The sequence below is a fragment of the Triturus cristatus genome, chromosome 1_2, assembly GCF_964204655.1.
Source record: "Triturus cristatus chromosome 1_2, aTriCri1.1, whole genome shotgun sequence".
NCBI lineage: Eukaryota > Metazoa > Chordata > Amphibia > Caudata > Salamandridae > Triturus > Triturus cristatus.
This window is the reverse complement of record NC_140580.1, coordinates 112,992,582-113,013,507: the sequence shown is the minus strand read 5'-3', so window position 1 is coordinate 113,013,507 and position 20,926 is coordinate 112,992,582. Positions and strand designations below refer to the sequence as shown.

Sequence of the window (20,926 nt, the reverse complement as noted above, 5' to 3'; positions counted from 1 at the left end):
GCTCTGCTCTCCTCTGGGGGTACTGTTGGTGGGGCCTGGGCTCTGCTCTCCTCCGGGGGTCCTGCTGGTGGGGCCTTTGCTCTGCTTACCTCATGGCATCCTGCTGCTGGGGTCTTTGCTCTGCTCTCCTCTGGGGGGGTCTTGTTGGTGGGGCCTGAGCTCTGCTCTCCTAGGGGAGTCTGGACTGGGGGCAACGCCAAGAATGGTGGGCCCCTAAGACAAGTGCGGGCCGGATCGGACCGGTTTAGGGCGGCAGCCAACGGTGGCCGCCGTAGGTTTGAATTTTCACAGGCACATCAGCCATTGACTGGCAAGAAGAATGGGGGTCGCCTGGGGGGGAGGGGGTGGCAGGGGCAGTCAGGTAGGATAAAAGGAGGCACAATTTGCTTTCAACATTACCTGGTTTCCTGCCTTGCAGCCCCTGACGACCGCCGACGCTCCTGGGCCCGCATCTTTTTGGGACCATGGGAAGATTCTTTTGCCCGCCTACCCATCCCTGTAGATAGCCCCTTGGCAGGGAAGGAGTCATGTTTGGACACAAAGCAGGTGGACAACCTTGGCATCAGGAACAGAAGTGCAGGTGAATTCAGGATGGAATTGGAACCCTTTTGGCTCAAAACCGGGGCTGGGGTACTGTGGTATAGTGACAACAGCTCAGAACGCTCGCTACAGCTATTGTCTTGAGCCTCTCACGGTACTCCATTACTTTGCCCTGGTGATTATGTTGGGGGATGGGGACAGCGCCAGGGGACCAAGGTTTGCCCGGTTGCCCAGGACCATCTCCCATTGGGTGACAGGAGGATCCCTTCTTTGGGTTGGCTCTGGCATGGTTGTTTTGGGGGTCCAGTTTTCATGCTGGACCACACTCCCTCTATTTTGAAGGAGCAGGTGAGTTTGCCTTGTAAAAATGCAAGTTGTTGAGGGGGATTCAGGGCCCCTGAGACCATTTGGAATAGTCGATGCTATGGGTGCCCAGGGGGTAGTCAACCATGACTCCTTCGAGAGCTTTTGTTAGGAGATTCCATGTATTAGAGATCCACAATGAAGTGCTGTATATAGCTAGCGTCGAGAAGGAAGTGCGGAAGCTGGAACCATTGCCCGAAGGCTCAGCCTCCATCAAAAATCAACCAATAATTAAAATTGGGTTCAATATATCATTTCGGATTCAAGGTCACACAGAGGATCCAGTGCCTTGACACCTCGAGATTTGCGACATCCCGCTTCTTGAGACACTGTTGGTTTTCACATCAGAAACCCACAAATATTTTTAGTATTTCCATATTATCCGACCTGGAAACGCTATCATTATTTCTCCTATCAAAATTAGGGAGAATATCAGATTACTATCAAGTTCTGTTGTGAACCAAACCTTTTTTGACATTCCGCTACAAGATTCAGGCTTTTTAAAAATAAGATAATAAAGAAACTCCATTGTCCTGTCTTTCCCCAGTGGCCAACTTTCCTGACGAAGGCACTTTGGTGTGCCGAAACGCGCGTAGAGAACACCCCAGTCAACCAAACTTGTGCCACACTGTGTTTTTTATTGAATGTTTTTCCAGAATGTCAATTGCTAATTATGTACTATTGTTACTAAATTCACATGTCTTTGTACATTTGAAAGTGTGATTGGATATGTGTATGATGGACACGTAAATTCCTGTAGGAATGTGATAATGTTTTACAACAATTATTTAATGTACAATAAAAATTAATTTTGTATTTTTGCTATAATCATTGTAGTTGTTGGTTCTACTTTGACAGTACGTACAATTATCATCGTGTTATGTTTTTTGGTTGCCTTAATGCTGTACAATTATTGTATATTGTAAATAATAGGTAGGAATGAAAACATTTCTCTAAACCAAGAACGATGTTAGAGTCTCTATCTATCTGGGGGGGCGGGGGGGGGGTGGATTCTACTCCACATGGGGGAGCGGGGCTAGGCCTTTTGTGTGTATCTGAATAGGTCTTGGTACGGTCCCCCACCTGTTGCTGGTGGGGCCTTTTCTCTGCTCCCCTCTGGGCCTTATGTGTGGCCTTCGAGGGTGCGGAGGGAGGGCGTGCCGGGGGCTCAGCTTTGGCTTACCTGAGTCTCGGAGAGGTTGAGTTGCCGGGCCAGCTCGGTCCTCTCCCGGCCCACCACATACTGGCACCGTTGGAACTCCAGCTCCAGCCGGTAGAGCTGCTCGGCCGTGAAGGAGGTCCTGGTCCGCTTGGGCCGGTCCAAGTCCAGGCCTTTGGGAAGGATGATCTCCCGGATGGAGCCTTTGGCATCTGTGGAAGGGGAAAAGAACTGCGGAATCAGAAACATTTATCAGAACCCTCAACGAGGGTCGCGTGGCATGTGCAGGGCACAGCACGCACTAACACTTGCACACCCACCTAAGTGTTCAGCTCGCATTTGTCTTCTACCCAAATATGTCAACTTACTCTCTCGCACATATTACACGCACCTCCCCACCCCGAGCCTTCAACGCCCTTGACCCTCTCTTTTTACCCCATCTCACGCCCTTTCGCCAGCTCACTACCCTTGCCGATCGATTTTCCGACAGGTGGATGGAGAGACCGACATAGAGACAGAGAGAGGGGCAGTTAGATCGACAGAAAGACAGATGGTCATACAGGCAGACAGATAGGCACACAGACAGAATGTCACAACTAGCTAAACAGGCAGAAATTGAGGCAGGCAAACAAAGAGATATGCAATAAACCCGACTCGCACACAGACATACAGACAGTGGCAAATAGACAGACCATCGGACAGATAATATATATATATTGGTTGAGAAAAGGCAGACAGAGAAATAGAAGCACGTCTAGATAGCTAGATAGATCGATAGGTATATAGGTAGGTAGGTAGTAGATAGGTAGGTAGGTAAGACGATAGGCAGACTGTCGAGTAGAGAGACAGAAAGACAGATTGCCGGACAGACAGACTGACAATTATATCGATAGAAAGGCGAGATACAGGTAGACAGGAATAGAATGACAGGTAAACTGTCACACGTGGACACACTGTGTTTATATTCGCAGAGGGCCTTTCTGTAAACTCTTTCAATCTTGGACAAAAAAAGTACTCGATCACGTACTATTTTCTACTCCATGCAGTTTGGTAATAAATGTGTCCTTACCCCACTGGTCGTATGTCGTCATTACGCAGCGCTCTAGCGTGTCTGACTTAAAACGTCCAATCACGCGCCCCGGGACCCCATCGTGCGCCACCCTTCGACGCACGGCGACATATATTGTACTGGACATTGTAATAAGCAGGATTATTAAGGCTAATATAAGGAAGGTATTATGTATCGCATGATTATTATTCAGCTAGATGCTACTTTGTGCTATCTACTATGAAACAGGAGGTTGCCGCACATCACGTATTACAGCAGGTTGTATCTTGCACTATTCACTATTAACCGGGATCTATCTTGCGCTTTCTAATACTAAACGGGGCTAAACCTAATAGTATCTTTTAGTCAAGAAGGATTTATCTTGCACGGGTGGTTATTCTAGCTCTATGTCTACCTAATGCTATAAAACTCGTTTTTATTTTATTTTGCCACCTCCCTGTATGACTCATGATTAAAAGGTGCCAGTACTTCACTTTTATTTTCAAAGAGAGTTTTTTTTCGTTATGTTTATATTACACAGAGCTTTGGTATCTAAGCTATACCTTTATAGAGGGATGTGCATTTGCCCATTGACTATTAAATAAGGCTTTGTCTCAAAAGTGTCTAATTGTGCATGTAGCGCTCCTTACTAGCTTTCCACCTTCGAAGTGCTAGACTGGTGTTTGGACTGGAACGGCTCACGCCGTGCAGGCTGAAGGTACATTCATATTTCAGACCCCGGGCTCTGGCACTAGAAAGGTCTTCTTGAGTACTTTCTTGGGGGGGGTGTGGGGGGGGGGGGGGGGGGGTTACGGTCCTTTCTTCAGGGTGCGATAGGTACGCCCTCCGTTAGTAACGACTATGTAAAGCGGAATGTATTCGTGGCTCTTAAGGATAGCAAGCTCGGTCAATCACATAGCTCGAGTTGTCCCCACAGCTGCATACTATCAATAGTGCAGCAGGTGCAGCGGCACCGGATCTTAGGGAAGTGAGGGGTCCACTGCAGCCCAATTACGAATGTGTTTTGCTTTTCTTTGCTTGTATTCGTGCCTATGATACCATGGCTAAGCCACTGTGACCCCGAATCGGGGACCCCGACAATTCTGCCACCGTGCTCAAATACTTATCATCATTAATTTTTGGAACGTTGAGAGCTCTGTCGTGCGTTAGGAGAGACCCTTCGATCTCTTTCTTTTTATTGCTCATTCCCTTCCCTCGTTCAGCTGTTTCGAAAAAATGTGTTTGTTTTACGTGTGTCCCCTGTGCTAGATTCTGTAACCCAGGCTCTAACACATTATTTCATTATCAGTGTGGCTCTCGTGCAATAATTGAGCGTTTAATAAGGCCTCGTTGTGTGTTAGCTCTTCATCACATAGTGCCCTGCCCGACACTTTTTGAATCCGTAAACCAGGCGCTGTATTGCACACTGCTATTATCATCAGACTGCCGTCTTCCCAGTACTGTGATCAAACAGGTCTCTACATTCAACATATCGCTCTGCTCTAGGCATTCACCCACTGATTCAGCTTCGAGGCGCTCTTGTGATACAGGAGGATTGCGTCTTTTATGATATTACGACACAGAGGGCTCCTTATCACGCGTTATTGTCACGCCCGGTATTATAAACCAGCTCTCACGCAGGCGTACCAATGTCGCACAAAACGATTATATAGCGGGCTCTCTGGTGTAAATATATAGTATGTGCGGCCATCTCGTAAAGCGCTGCGACACACAGAGCTCCTCCACGCAGAGCAGTGTCATACATGACAGCTTTATCATGCACTACATTATCATGTAACATAGATAGATCTATCGTGTACATAATAAAACAGGACTCCATCGTGTGGAATATCATCTGAAAACAGAAGTATAGGTGCACAGTGGTATAAACTATTTACATTAGGCGCACTATTCCTATAAAATGAGCTCTAACATGTACAATATTTTAAAACAGCACTTCAACATGCACAGTATTATTATGTTCCAGAGCACTGTGTGCACAACACTATTAGCAAAGTCTACCATGCATAACATTATTATAAAACAGTGCTCTAGCATGCACAATACTATTACAAAACAGAGCTCTAGTATTCACAATATTATTACAAAACATAGCTCCAACATGCACAATATAATGTACCAGAGCACAGTGTGCACAAAACTATTAGCAAACTCTATATGCACTATATTATTACAAAACAGCGCTCCAACATACACAATATTATTACAAAACAGCGCTCCAACATGCACAATATTATTACAAAACAGAGCTCTAGCACGCACAACATTATTACAAAACAGAGCTCTAGCATGCACAATATTATTACAAAACAGAGATCCAACATGCACAATATTATTACAAAACAGAGCTCTATCACGCACAACATTATTACAAAACAGAGCTCTAGCATGCACAATATTATTACAAAACAGAGATCCAACATGCACAATATTATTACAAAACAGAGCTCTAGCACGCACAATATTATTACAAAACCGAGCTCTAGCATGCACAATATTATTACAAAACAGCGCACCAACATGCACAATATCATTACAAAACAGAGCTCTAGCATGCACAATATTATTACAAACCAGCGCTCCAACATGCACAATATTATTGCAAAACAGAGCAACAACATGCACAATATTATTATAAAACAGAGCTCTAGCACGCACAATATTATTACAAAACCGAGCTCTAGCATGCACAATATTATTACAAAACAGAGCTCTAGCACGCACAACATTATTACAAAACAGAGCTCTAGCATGCATAATATTATTACAAACCAGCGCTCCAACATGCACAATATTATTACAAAACAGAGCTCCAACATGCACAATGTAATGTACCAGAGCACTGTGTGCACAACACTATCAGCATAGTTCTACCAAGCACATTTGTTATAAAACGGAGCCCTACCATACACAGTATTATAGAACAGCTCTTCACCATGCACAATATTATAAAACAGAGGTTTATCAAGCACAATAATCTTATAAAACAGAGTTCTTTCATAGAAAATAGTCTCATAAAACAGGCTCTATCCCTTGGGTAACAAAACTCTGCCAAGCACACTATATGCATAAAAAGCTTCGTCATGCACAATATTATAAAGCAGAGCCTTAATGTGCGTGCTATTATAAAGTAGAGTTATGTCCTGCATAATATATAAAAAAGCATAGGTAAAGCCAATAGGTCTGGATTTAATGTGCAAACGTATGCAAAATGAACCTCTGTATACATATGTTACCTTATAAAAGCCAGACCTCTCGGATTTGCCAATACTTGTTTCTAGGTGTATATGGAGCGCCCCCGCAGACAAAGTGCACGTCTTGACTAAAATATTTGTAAAAGCCTGCTGCTGTGAACAGAAAGGAGTGCTTACTACGCAGGACGCACGTATGAAGTCATCTGATGTGTGGATTCGCTGTACTTGTGCGATGTAATGTTGTCCTTCATGCGTTACATAGCGAGCCCTGGCCTCAGCAGGAGGGGGCGTGATACACCAAATAGCCAATAGTAAGAGGTGAGGGAATAACTCTTCTATGGCGAGCCAGAGCACGCTCCATATATATTTCACTGCATTGGTAAGAGTTAGTAAAGTAGAAAGAAAACTGTCAAGCCAGACCTAAAAAACAGGTTTCTGTAATTTACAGTATTACTATAAGACAGAACTCTATTCTGGCCCACTATCGTCAAGAAAGAGTTTTGTCAAGCACAATACACACTTCTAGAAAATGATTTACAAGAGTGACACAGCTCTGTTCAGACAATATTATACAACGTATACAACCGAGTCCTATGATTTACATTTTTATTTAAAAAAACAAAAACAGAGTTCTGTCAAGCACTTCGTTATCATATAACGGAGCATAATATTATAGCGAAACAGAGCTCTACCACGCACAATTTTATTAAACCGAGATCTGCCGTGCATAAAATTATAAAACATAAATGTACCAAGCACAATAGATTAAAAATAGCTATATCAAACAAAAGAGTAGCAAAATATTATCGAGAAACGGTGTTCTGCTGCGCATATTATTATAAAGCAGAGCACTATAATGCATAGTATAATCTCTGCCAAGCACTGAAATAGAAGAGCTTTATCATGCGGAATAAAATAAAAAAACATTTCTCTCTGTACCAGATGAAGACCTCAGTCGTGGACAGAAATAGATTATAAAACCGGGCTCTGTCCCGCCTAGCGTTTTCTGAGCTGCTCTGCCCCGGTGACCCCACTTGACCTCGCGCTTGGACGCATCACGCACTGAGCAGGAACTTCCGGAAGTGGTTCCGGGCAGGGCTCTGCCGCGCGCGGACTCTTTCTATGTCGCCTTCACCTGGTGCAGAACCGGGCCCAGTGTCTTCCACCTCGGACTTTGCCTTCCAAGGTAAACACCGCTAGGGAGCTGGACAGTTCTGACCTAGCCTCTGACCTCCGGGCAGTAGCACTGTATTTTTTACTCTTATGGCCTACTGTCTTTCTTTTTCACAGATGCCCAGGGAGTGAGTTGTTTGCTATTTTTTGGTTCTCACTGTCTAGCAGCGTTTCAGTTGTGCTGCTATTGGCATGCTGATGCATAGCAGCGCCAAGAAGTTTAGCTTAGCATCAGGGCACTCTACAAATTGAAGTGTTTATTATATAACACATTATAAACAGGGCTCTACTGTGCACAATAGTGTCATACAGGGCTCGGCCATATACAGTTGTACCTTTGAACAGAGTTCTTCCTTGCACGTCGTTACCACGAGAGGTTAAAGTTTTCACTGTGTTATTATATAGGAAGCTACTGGGCACAGTTTTAGCTTCCAGGATTCTTCAATGGACAGAACGCGCAGTACTATCTTTCGGAGGGCATGGCTTGCACGATATTGTCATAGACTGAACACACTGTGACGCAAGAGCGTTATTATATAGGTAGCTACTGGGCACAGTTTTAGCTTCCAGGATTCTTCAATGGACAGTACGCGCAGTGCAGTCTTTCGGAGGGCATGGCTTGCACGATATTGTCATAGACTGAACACACTGTGACGCAAGAGTGTTATTATATAGGAAGCTACTGGGCACAGTTTTAACTTCCAGGATTCTTCAATGGACAGTACGCGCAGTGCAGTCTTTCGGAGGGCATGGCTTGCCCAATATTGTCATAGACTGAACACACTGTGACGCAAGAGTGTTATTATATAGGTATTCTTACACACAGGTCTATCATTGAATACACATTTGGCTCTATCAGACGCAGGTTTATCACGCATGATTATTTCATAGACAGAACTATAGCGTGCATGCAGGGCTCTATCTTGCACAATACTGTCTCAGACAGGACACTGTCATGAACACTATTATCATATAGTTATTATCATATACAATATTGCCATACTGGACTCTTGCATAGACGCATATAGCCTATAGGATTCTTTCATGGACATAATTATTGTGTGTAGAGCCCTATCTCGAACAATACTGTCATGGAGAGGACACTGTCATGCAACAGTGTTATCATCTACATGTTCTTATACAGAGGTCTAGCATATCACATAGGATTGTGTCAGAGTCAGGTTTATCATGCAGGATAATTTATGATCGTATGTGGGGCTGTAGGCTGTGCAATACTATCACATATAGGATACTGTCATGAGCACTATTGCTATGAAGATATTATCATAAAGAGCTCTGTCATATGCAGTATTGCCATGCCGGACTCTGATGTGCACATACGTGGCATACTGATTTTTTTCATGGACAGAATGAGTGAATACAGAGTCCTATTGCGCAACATACTATCACAGACAGGACGTTGTCATGGAATATTAACGTTTGTATGTTATTAAATAGCTATCTTCATAGACTACGTTATCTTAGAGGGCTCTATCAGGCGCATTTTTTGCATGCTTGATTATTTCATGAACAGAATTATCTTATGCAGGGCCCTGCCTTGCACAATGTATTCACACGCGCACTATTATCACGTATATATGATCAAAGAGAGCGCTATCAAAGGCAATATTAGCCCGTGTTTAGCGCTTTTGCCCTCGTGATTCTAGCCTTCACATCATTATGAAGGAATGTGGCTCTATGTTGAAGCCCCTGGGCATTAAGGCATGGGCCAGTGGGCGGGGTGAGTCGGTGCCCAAAGGCGGTTCATGCCTTCAATGGGCGGGGCGAAGCCTTCATGTGGATGGCGTTCACTTGTCTGCGGGTGGCAATGAGTTCTTTGTGAATTTTCTTCTTGTTTTTGCTCCACAACAGCTCTCCCCAGCTCAATAGATGAGACTGGGCTGGCGAGTGGGTGGCACCAACGATCAGTTAACCATCGTTGACTGTCGCGGGGGTGTAAAACTTCACGGTTGGCCACAGGGAAGGTAGACACCTTGGCATCTGACCCAAAAAGGCCAAGCGTATTCCAGATTCAGCCCTAGTTATTTTCACTGCTGTGCTGGTGGCGCGGCAGTCTGCAGGAGAGTTGGGGTTTCGTCACTACAGCGACTACCCTCTGGCTCTTCACAGGTGCTCTTTAACAGTGCGGGGGTGGGGGATTCGGAATATTGTACTTGCACCAGGGGACAAAGATATAGGCCAGTTGCTCAGACCCATCTTCGAAAGGGAGCCAGAGGGCATCCCATTTTGGGTTCCTCTGGCATTGTTTAAGGAACAATTTTCTGGTTGGTCCGAGGTGGCTCCCCCAGTATGGGGGAGCATCGGAGTTTGCCTTGTCAAGTACTATGGCCCCTAGAGGGAATCTGAGGGCTCAGGTAAAATGTTCATGGGGATAGTGCTTGAAGGGCCAGTCGGATGGTTAACCACACTTTCAGGAAACTTCAGGGAGGACATTTTATGTTTAGCCTTGTATTGATATTGATGTTCAAAATATATGATTTAAATATGATGGAGTGTGTCAATATCAAGAAATGTTTCTTAGGTGTCTTTTGAAAAATAAATACGACTTGAGAATGTTTAATTGTAAAAACTAAGCCTGGTGGTGGCAGGCTTCTTCATTGCTTTGTTGCAGGTGTCTGGTTGGGCACGGGGTTGGTTTTTGGTAGTCACTCATATGTCATCCCAATTCAACCTCGGTTGGCCCCTCTCCCGTGAGCATAGGGGCTCCATGTTGGAGCCCTCAGCATTTGTGCTAGGTCTAGAGGGAGGTGGCACCCAAAGGCAGTTCTTGCCATTGAAATAAAAATTCAAACATTCGGTGGGAGCTGGGGGGGAGGTGGGCTCCAAACTGGTTGAACCCACCCCTGTTTGATGGGCTTCGGGCGAGCACAGGGCCGCCCAGGAGCAGCTGCAGAGCCTGACGCAACCAGTATTTGAGCTAGGATGGCAGGGTCAAAGTCGGCGGTCTACTGGTGAACTGCCGCCGCCTCCTCAACTCGTCGTTTGACTGCTTGAGTCCTCGGCCGAAGAACAGCATCTTTGTTTTACCCACCCACACATCCCTTTTTGCTAGGTTTTCTTGTTTTGCTATGTTCCCTTGCAGGAGTATGATTTTTTTCTGTGAGTTCCCTGTTTTTTCTGCACTATTGTCACATTTACGGGGGGGGGGAAAGTCATAGTTGTCCACATGCTAGGTAGACACCTTGGCACCTTACCCTGTAGGATCAGGCTACTTCCCTGCTCGGCTCTAATTATTCCCCCAAAGAGGGGCAGTGATGTGCAGGAGTGTTGTTGCTTGGACCCTACTGCTACTTTAATAGTTTGCTAGCGGTGATTTGGAAGAAGGGGACCAGGACATGGCTCAATTGACCAGGTTTATCTTCCAACGGGAGCCAGTGGGGATCCCATTTTCGGTTGCCCTGGCATTGATTAGGGTCCAACTTACTAGGTGGTCCAAGGAGGCTTCGCCGCTTTGGGAGGAGCAGCAGAGTTTGCCTTGCCACTAAGTCAGGGCCCCAAGGGGTAATCTGGGGGTCCAGCTCAAATGTTCATGGGGATCGTGCTTGAAGGGCCAGCCGGGTGGTTAACCATGATTTTTTCTAAATTTCGTATAGGACATTGTATGCCAAGCCTTGTATTGATATTGATGTTCAAAGTGCATGATGTAATCATTATTGTGAAGAGTGTCAACAGCAGGAAATGTAGCTTATTTGTCTTTTGAAAAATAAATACTTTCCGAGATTGTTTAATTCTAAAAAAACAAGTTTGGTGTCCTCACACTACTTTCTTGCTTCGTTGTAGGGGTGTGTCGGGGCACAGGTTTGCTTTATTGCAATCACCAACATGTCATCCCCATGCAATCCGTGATGTCTTGGGGATTTGAGAGGCCTCGGACAAGAAATACTTTAGGGGGCCCTGTTTGGAACAGCTTTGAATGTTTTTACTTATTTTCTGTTACTTCATGATGGCAAACAGAATGGAATCATATGTTAAAGATTGAGATACAGAAACAGACAAAAATTAAATAAATTATAAAGTCCCTTTACATGGGGCTTTTTGGAAGGTGGGGTCCCTGGGCAACTGCCGACTCTGGCTATGGGTCCATGGTCTATTCTCTAGGGCCTTTTACATTCTGGCTCCTGGCAGTGCCCTAGAGCGCTCAGAAGCATCAGTGTTGTGAAAGGTTAGCAGTGTAAAAACCCCAGGCATCAAAACAAATAAACGTACATGGCTGCCCCTCCGAGGAATTCTTGTTTCAGGCAGCGCTTTCTTAAGTGTAATAGGATCCCCTGGGCCCTGGCACTCTGTCATGGACAGCGTTCTCATGCAGGGATCTGCAATGGAGTTGGGCAATGCTAGCGCCTGTATTAAGCGTGCGATGTGTGATAAATATACATTATTAACCCGAGGGATGTCCAGCGCTCAATATTATCACACATGCCTCTACCAGGCATGCTATTATCCTGTGCAGGGCACTATCGTGCATAATATCACAGCAGGGCTCGACAGTTCACACTATCATTATAGGCTCTGCTCTTTCATGCACAACAGTTCCACGCGGGGATCTATCGGAGACAATGCTATCCTACACATGGCTACATCATGTGCTATATCACCTGACCATATACTCAGTGATACAGAGGGATCTGACAGGCACAACGTTGTCTTAAAGGGCTACATCGTGTGCGATATTAGTCTAGCTTTAGGGCTTTTCAGGCACATGGGTATACATCATGGGTCTGCGTATAATCCACAGGGCACCATATACACATCCTTAACAGAAACTGGCCACTAGCATGCGGAAAATAATCCCACAGGGCTCTACCGGGCACCTCACCCAATCTATCACCATGCAATCCTCTCTCAGGCACCGTATTATCACACAGGACTCCACTTGCACGGAGGCACAGTGTTATCACACAAGAATCCACCTGACACTGAGCCACATTGTTATGATACAGGATTCCACCAGGGCCCGAAGCACAGTACTATCACACAGGACTCCACCAGGCACCTAGACACAGTGTTACCATACAGGACTCCACCAGGCACCTAGACACAGTGTTACCATACCGGACTCCACCAGGCACCAAAGCACACTGCTGCCATACAGGACTCCACCGGACACAGTATTGTAATACCGGACGCCACCGGTCACTGAGGCAGTGTTATCATATTGGACCCCACCGGGCACTGAGGCACGGTATTATCGCGCATGTCCCCTCCAGGCACTGAGGCGTGGTGTTATCATACAGTACTTCACCAGGCACTGTACTCTCACACAGGACTCCACCAGGCACCTAGGCGCAGTGTTACCATACAGGACTCCACCAGGCACCAAAGCACACTGTTGCCATACAGGACTCCACCGGACACAGTATTGTAATACAGGACCCCACCGGGCACTGAGGCACAGTATTATCACACAGGTCCCCACCAGGCACTGAGGCACAGAATTTTCACACAGGTCCCCACCAGGCACTGAGGCACAGTATTATCACACAGGTCCCCGCCAGGCACGGCGCCGCATTGTCATCATACGGGACTTATCCAGGCACAGTATTATCACACAGGACTCCACCGGGCAGTGAAGCACAGTGCTATCATACAGGACTCCTTCCAGGCACAGTGTTATCACATAGGGCTTTGTCTGTACAAAATGGAAATACAAGGTTCCACCAGGCGAAGCAATTCCATACAAGGTCTACCATGTGAGGATATTGGTAGACGTGGCCCAGTCCAGTAAAGTGTTTCCATGCCTGACTCCATCAGTCACAGTATTCTGATACAGCACCCAGGATTCCACCAGACACAGTGTGAGTTACATGGCTCTGCCGTGCAAAATACGACCACACAGGGTTCAGTCGGACACAGTATTGTGCCACATGGCTTTATCATGTAATGTATATGGTCAAAGCGGGTTCAGTCGGGTACAGTCGGGTACACCATATAACATATGACCCCACAGGGTTCAGTTAGGCCCAGCTCTGTACTAATTACGTGACGTCTCTAACAGAAAAACATGAGCAAAGACCCAACAATATTGCACAGGGCTCTATGAAACTGTATTAAATGAAATGCTGTACCGCGCACGGTGTTAATGCATGGAGCTCTGTCGACCAAAGCCCAGCAGTACAAACACATATGATACGGCGACCTCTCGGAAACGCTTTTATCGTGTGAAGGGCTTTATTATTCAACACGGCTCGATTGTCAATGGTGCTCACTGCTGTGCAGCATGTCTCTAGAAAAGTGATTTTCGATGCACCATTTAGTTACTAAATACAAATCAATAGTGCATTATTTTACTGCGAAATATGCTTCGCGCGCACACGTGGGTAAGAGCCCTGCAGCTCATTGTATTTAACACTCTTTCGATTTATAGCGCTAAAAAGGCGCTATTTGATGAATGAACACGTTTTTGAAGTTGAGTATTATCCTTGCACGTGGTGCTACAGGGGTCCTATTATGACTGTTCCCTGGGGCCCTTACACTGTTTTAGGACCTGAAATAGAGCCGCCATGTCCATGTTGCGCTTTCACCACTGAAAGTCACGCAGTTTTCATTTAATTATTCAGATGAACAACAGTGCGCTTCTCACTCTCAAGCGGGGCTTTTCGTGCACTTTATCATCTTCGAAGCCGCGTTTGTAAGGCACTTCACCAGCACAGACGGGTGCAAATCGTGCGCCGTGTCATCTCCAAAGGCAGGTTTAGCAGTCACTTTAATATCATTACGTACGGTTTATAGGGCACTGTCTTGATTAAACGGGGCTTTTTTTTTTGGCTTGGCACGGCTGGGGTTTATGGACGATATTTTGTGATTAATGTGGGCTCTGGTATGCACTTTATTACCATTAAACAGGTGTTTTGGGCCCTTGATAATCAATAAAGATCCTTCGCTCGGGCGCTTAGTGAACATATAACTTGTGTGTGCCGGGCTCTGCTTATCAATAAACTGGCGCGCTCTGCGCACTCTCCACCCGGCAGAAAGCTGTGTAATGGCGTCGTTTCATTTCCCAAAAAACACGTGAAGCAAACTTGTTTTTTTAGGAAGCAACTGGGCATCGGGCACTACAGTATCAGCAAATATGTCGGCCCGTGCCCCGTATCAGAATTACATTCGTGGTTTGTGGACAATTCGTCAACAGACAGGTGTTAACCGAGAAGTTTTGCGACCACCTGACAGGGCTCGGACATGTCACGAAGTGACGGCCGTTTGGCGGCCCTGCAATGTGGGTGCCCGTCACATGACTGTGCATGAATATATACATGGCTCTTTTACAGCCAGGACTCCGGCGTGAATCCGCACTCCAGGCCTTGCAAACATGCAAGCGCGAGACACTTTAGCATTACAGGGCAGGAGTCTCTGTTGTGCACGAGTGTAACAGGCACTCCATTACCTTTACACTACCAGGCATGAGGCGCCTCACCTTTTAACCTCACATGTTTGTCTCAGGCACTTCAAAAAATGTGTGCTTCGCATCACCATTAATACAGGTGTGCATAAGGCACCCGGTCACCATAGCACACGTGTTCAACAGGCACTTCGTCACCATTAAACGAGTGAGACCGTCGCTTGGGTATCATTCAACACGTGTGCATCACTTCGCCCCCATTTAATGTGTGTGTATCGGGGACTTCATGGCTGTTAACAAACGTGTATTACGTCCTTCATTAAGACCGCACGCGTGCACACGGCGCTGTGAGCGTCCGTCCCTTCGTCATGAACAAGTGTGAGCAGGCCCTTCCCAAGAGGAGCTTCAGAACAGTTAAACACGCGTGCTTTAAGCACTACACTACAATGTAACATGTCTATCGAGCGCTTCCTCGTCATGAGACAGGCATGTCTCATGCATGTCATTGCCAATAAACGTGTGTATAATGCACTTCTTCACAATGGTGTGTACAGAAGAGATTTCGTCACTAATAAACAGGGGTGTGCGTGTGCATAGCAGGCACCCCATCTCTATTAAACACAAGTGCTTCGGGCATTTCATCATGTGTGCACCATGCGTTTCATCTCCGTGTGCCAGGCATTTTATCATCAGTGATCATGTGTGTGCATATCAGGCACCACATTAGCGTCACACGTATGTTTATCAGGCACTTCCTCGACATTAACCGTGTGTATCAGTCCCCTCGGCCCCATTACTCTCCGGTGTATTATTAAACAGGTACTCATCGCAAACCTCCTGTTCAGTGAACAAGACTCGCCCCTGCACTTTATTCTAATTAAAGGTCGCTTTCTGCCGGGCTCTCGGCGTGCACTTTATTAACATCAAACAGCGGGATTTGTCCGGCTCTAGTACTCGATTAAGCAGGGCGCTGGTGTGCACTTCACCGTCTCCATCAAACATGTCATGCACGTTGACGCCTGAGCAGAACTTTACCATGTGCTATTTTACTAAATCGGGACCCTTGGCGCATTTCATGTATTATTACATGGGAGATGTGTTATATTGTTTCCCGGAAGCAGCAACCACGTAACCGACAATTTCTTTTTACAGGAACCAACTATCAAGACCCGGGTCTTCAACTCACCGCCAGGAAATCTATGAGCACTGTTTGAAAGTTAGTTTCACTGCTGGAACCGCCCAGCGACTACACTGACAGGAGATCGTCTGATTCTCTAGGAACACATCTTACACGTAAGATGGAAGAAAGGACAATGGAAATGAAGAAGTAAACTAACACACCCACAGCAAAGTACTAATAACACAATTAAGAACCCTCAATAAATGAAACAAACCAACAAGGACACATGCACCCTCAAAACGAGAAACACACACAAAAAACACAGGCACACCCCACACATTTGCCAGAAAAGAACTAGAACAAATTAAAGACGTGAGCAAACACCCAAACATTTACATAAGAGACACATACTAGAAGAAATCAACTAACAGAAGAAATAGGGATGCCACAAACAAAATCTTAAAAAGAAACCAGCCAACAAAAAACTCGGATGCAAACTTAAAACACAATCATAAAACAGCAACACAAACTACATCATACAAAAACTAACTCACACAAAAAGGAAAAAAACATTGTATCTACAAAAACAAACAATAATGACAAACACTAAGCAACTTTACAATGTAACAGACATACATTAGGGAAAAAGATCTGTGTAAGTACTTTGCGAGATTCGTGGGAGATCTACACATGCATAATTGGACTCGCACGAAAGAAACAATAAAACATGCCACACTAACCAATAAACATTCACAAAACAATGTTACAGTAAAAGAACGCACAGACACTCAATTTACAAACGACAGAAGCCAACAACCAACCAGCTTAATAACCAACAAAGTACAAACTAGATAAACATAATCGCCTTGACTACTTTGTGCTGATTATGGTAGGTCTCAAATCAAAAATAGCAGCCATTTTAGGGAAATAGCAGACCCCCAATAAACGCAAAGCCAACGCACACACCAGAAGAATCAACACACACCATTTACTTGACGGCGAACAACTCAAACAAACAATCGCACAAATAAACAATCAAACAAACAAAAACATACCAGCGATACATACCCGTCATGAGTACATTGGGTGGGTCGAGAAAGTCTCCATATTAATGCATGCATCCGTATCCAAAACAAAAACAAACAAACACAAAAGAAAGGCACAAACCAAGAAGCATGCCGAAACAAAGCCAAACAACTTACGGAAAGAATCTACTTAATATGCAGCAACACACACATTAAAACAATTCAACAGTCAAAAGGCAGTTACACAGCGCCAGAGAACAAACTGCAGATTGCTGGAGATCCGCAAATCAATCACTGCATCAGTCGCAGAGAACAGACCAATCAACTAAGAAGCACAGCACTCGCAAACATACACAAACCAAATCCGCAAACCAAAAACACATCCTCTACACAACTCAAAGTAACACGCTTTAACAGTCAAACAATTCAAAGAACAAAACAACTACTACCCAGGAAAGGCCACGAGTATTGTGTTGCAACACTGGAGGTCCTTCGGAGCCAGAAGACTGGCGACGCCTAAATACTGTCGCCCAAACACCGACTCTTGGCGGGGACAACCTGCGCCGCGCAATAGAAGCCGAAGAAAGACTACCGGCTGGGCAGCTACGGTAATGTCAGGACAATGAAAGGGGAATGACACTGCTGCCAAGTACATTTCAACCCAACTAAGCAGGATGCTGAATTAAAGGTCTATCTTTCCACCTGCATTTTGAAGTACGTGCACCCCCACCCCCGGCTCGGCCCCCCCCCCGTCCCCCCACCCTCGCCAATCTACAGTAAGGTTCAGACGGGCACATTATTTTTAATCTGAACTCTCCCCGGGTCAAACGGTCAGCAGGGGATTACTGATTAAAATGGTCTCCCTCGCACTGCACTTAAATAATGGAGGTTTTATGTGTGCAGCCTGGCACACGGTCTCCCCGCGGCGACGCCGGGATTCTGTTTGTACATGTGGAGAAAAGTACTGGACTACGCTTCTCTGTCCCTGACTGCTTGCTCCTAAAAAGAAAAAAAAGAAAGAAAGGCCATACTCTGAACTGTATAACATCTGCCCCCTTTATATTATTATTAGCATTGTTATCATTATGAATACTATTAATAATAATAATAACAACAACAATCATACTAATAATACTTATAATAATGATAACCATCATCATCATACTGATAATCATCATCATCATAATAATCCTCATCGTAATAATCACAATCATGTGTGCTTTTTCCGTACGCATGCCACATCCGCTTGGCTGGGACGTGCTATAATGTCTATTGTTCCCGCCTGTCAGGTATTAAAGGCGAGTTTCAGAAGTCCAGTCACAGAGGTAAACTTAATTCCTCGAAGCACATTTTTAAATTAAGATGTTTGTAATGTCGTCGCCAGGAGCAGTGCGTAGAACAAAGTAGCCATAACATTCTCGTGCAATTTAACGTGCACGTTAAAAGACATGAAAAAGTGCATGCCAAAGGATCCAAAAAGTGTTTTTTTTAGCAGTACATGTTGCACTATTCAGGTAACAACCCCATGCAGCTCTTGTGCAATGGGATATGTGTCCACCGTGTTCCTTCGGATGCTTAGATACTGGAAATACGTTAGCATTCCCAGGAAATAAACGTTAAAAGCTACCCTTTTGAAATGGCAATCCCTCCAACGGTCACTTTGAGCACCCACGTCACCACTTGTGTTTGGAACGACTTAAAAAGTGAGTTAAATGTGGCACATTTTTACACGCCATCGGTAAACAAAGTTTACATTATATGTCATCGGCATTATATATGTCCTCGGCATGCTAAGGGTTTCAAACCCAGTTTGAATGGACAGTAGCTCCCAGAATCTGTCTAGAGGAAAAACAATTCTATCCAAAATATGGCGAACTAACTGTGGTGGCAAAAGGGGAGCAGCGTGCTTGCTGAAGGAAACGAACCTGTGAGCCCCGAGACATAACGCTGGAGAGGAGAGCAGTGAAAGAAAGACGTGACCCACCTCTGACAAGAATCCTCCGACAGTAGTCCGGGTCGCCAGCTTTACTTTTCCCGCAGTCTTCCGAGGGGCCGGAGGCGGGGAAAGCCCCTTGCTGCTGCTCCTTGGCGAATGGATGCGAAAGGGGCCCCTCGATCTCCTTGCAGTCCCCGCCGTCTTTAGGGGGGCCGTTCCGGGGCAGCCGGCTGCTCGCGGTCTCCGGGGTGCCCCTCACGTCCATCTTCTCTGGTTTCTGAAACATGTAATGCTGGAGGGAGGGTGGGAGGCGAGTGAGCACTCGAGCTGAGTGTGTGTGTGTGTGTCCAGGCTAGTTTTGAGGCGCAGCCGACCCGGAAAGCACCCCTTTTGGGAGTCGCTGTGTGTGAAGCTGTTTCTTGCCGGGGCAGGGCTCTGCTCTCACCCTCCTGTGTCCAGCTCCTGTGAGCGTCCAGGTAGTTAGCAGTGTAACTCCAGCCCGGCCACTTAGCGCCTTATTATCAGCAGGCCTGGCAGTCAGGCGCAAGCGGGGCCGGCCTCCGCGCCCCTCTCAACTGATTAGGGGTAATTTCACAGCTTCCATATTTAGGTCCCCTCATGAATACTCTAAATTGTTTGCATGGCGGATCACCCCGCACATGGACGCTTGTGTCGCGGCTGGCCCCGAACCAATCAAGCGAGGAGCGCTCGGAAGTGATTGGCCCTGGCCGTGGGGAAGGGCGCACAATCAGGGCGTCGAGGGCCCGGGCGTAGGGTGGGACATGACACTTTCTTCCAGTGGTGCGGGGCCCCGTCAACACCGCTGGCACCCCGCTGCTGACGTTTGTCTCTGAAGTCTGAGGGTCTGGTCTTAGTCTGAAGTTTTGGGAAAGTGATCTCGGCCCCCCTCCAAAACCAAGCAACACAAACTGACAGGTGCGCCTTTACCGTGGAGTCCAGGAAAAGTACTGCTGTGGTGACGTTTCCAGCTTAACGTCTATTCTCCGGACTTCGCCTTAAAATGTTGACATCCAAGCAGTTGTGGGGTCGGCACAGTGATTTCTTCCAAGGCACCGCATTCCTTTCGGGACAGGCAGCTTTCTGTCGAGTAACGCAGTATTCGACAGGAAAAAGAACCTCATAGGAAATGATGTTGCTTGGGGACGGATTGGGGTGAGTGAACAGAGAGCCAGATGGAATGGGGAGAGGGCTCGGAGAAGGGAAAGGAGGGGGTAAGAGGGGTGGGTTGCAGGAGAATAAGGTCAACGATAGAAAAAGTAGGAGAGATAATGACATAAATCAACTAACAAGAGATGTAAACAGGGAGAAGGAGAACAAAAGAATAACAGAAACGAAGAATCAAAACAAAATTTAAAAAGGAAGGAAAATGAAAAAATTCATGAAACGAGGAATGAGACGGCAAGCAAAAAAGGAAAGTGATGAAGAAAGAATAGAAAGAGAAAGAAACCAGGATAAAAACGTGTTTTGACAAACTAGCAAAAATAGAGAGCGAAGTAAGGGGGAGAGAAAGGGAAGAGCTGAGAGGTAGGGTAGGGAGAAGGGAAAGCAACAAAAAAACAAGAAATGAACTGAGAAGAAAAAAGTGCCACAAGAAAGGAAGAAAGACGACAGCGAGAGAGAGAGAGAGAGAGAGAGAGAGAGAGGCGTTGAAGCAGCGGGGCTGAGGAGACAGCCCGAGCAGGTCCTCGGTGCGCAGCCCTCTGGAGGAGAGCACGTCTTCCCCTTCTTCTTATTTCATTGTGAGCGCCACAATATCTCCGAGCAGAGCAACAGCCGTAATCCAATAAGGGCATTGATCAGGCCTCAATGCGGCCATTCAGCGCCGTGGCCTTGTGCGGAGCGCTGGCCTGAGTCCTTCTCATCACCTTGCCGGGCAGAAGCCCTCTTCAGGCGCCCTCAATTCAAGGCTGGATGGGAAATGTGCAGCGCAGGGAGCGAAAGATGCCAATTATCCAATTGGACTATTAAG

General features: G+C 46.0%; 1 protein-coding gene across 1 annotated transcript in view; it reads right to left on the bottom strand.

The window, feature by feature from the left end:
* The window catches only part of VAX1 (ventral anterior homeobox 1), a 90,756-nt gene extending 70,122 nt beyond the window's left edge, over nucleotides 1–20,634 (bottom strand). The window contains exons 1-2 of the mRNA XM_085603130.1: nucleotides 18,985–20,634; nucleotides 2,087–2,274 (exon numbers count right to left, since the gene is read on the bottom strand). Coding sequence (XP_085459256.1) covers nucleotides 2,087–2,274; nucleotides 18,985–19,222 — 426 coding nt within the window. The 5' untranslated portion in view covers nucleotides 19,223–20,634. The remainder of the gene's footprint in view (nucleotides 1–2,086; nucleotides 2,275–18,984) is intronic.
* Nucleotides 20,635–20,926: the final 292 nt, after the last annotated feature.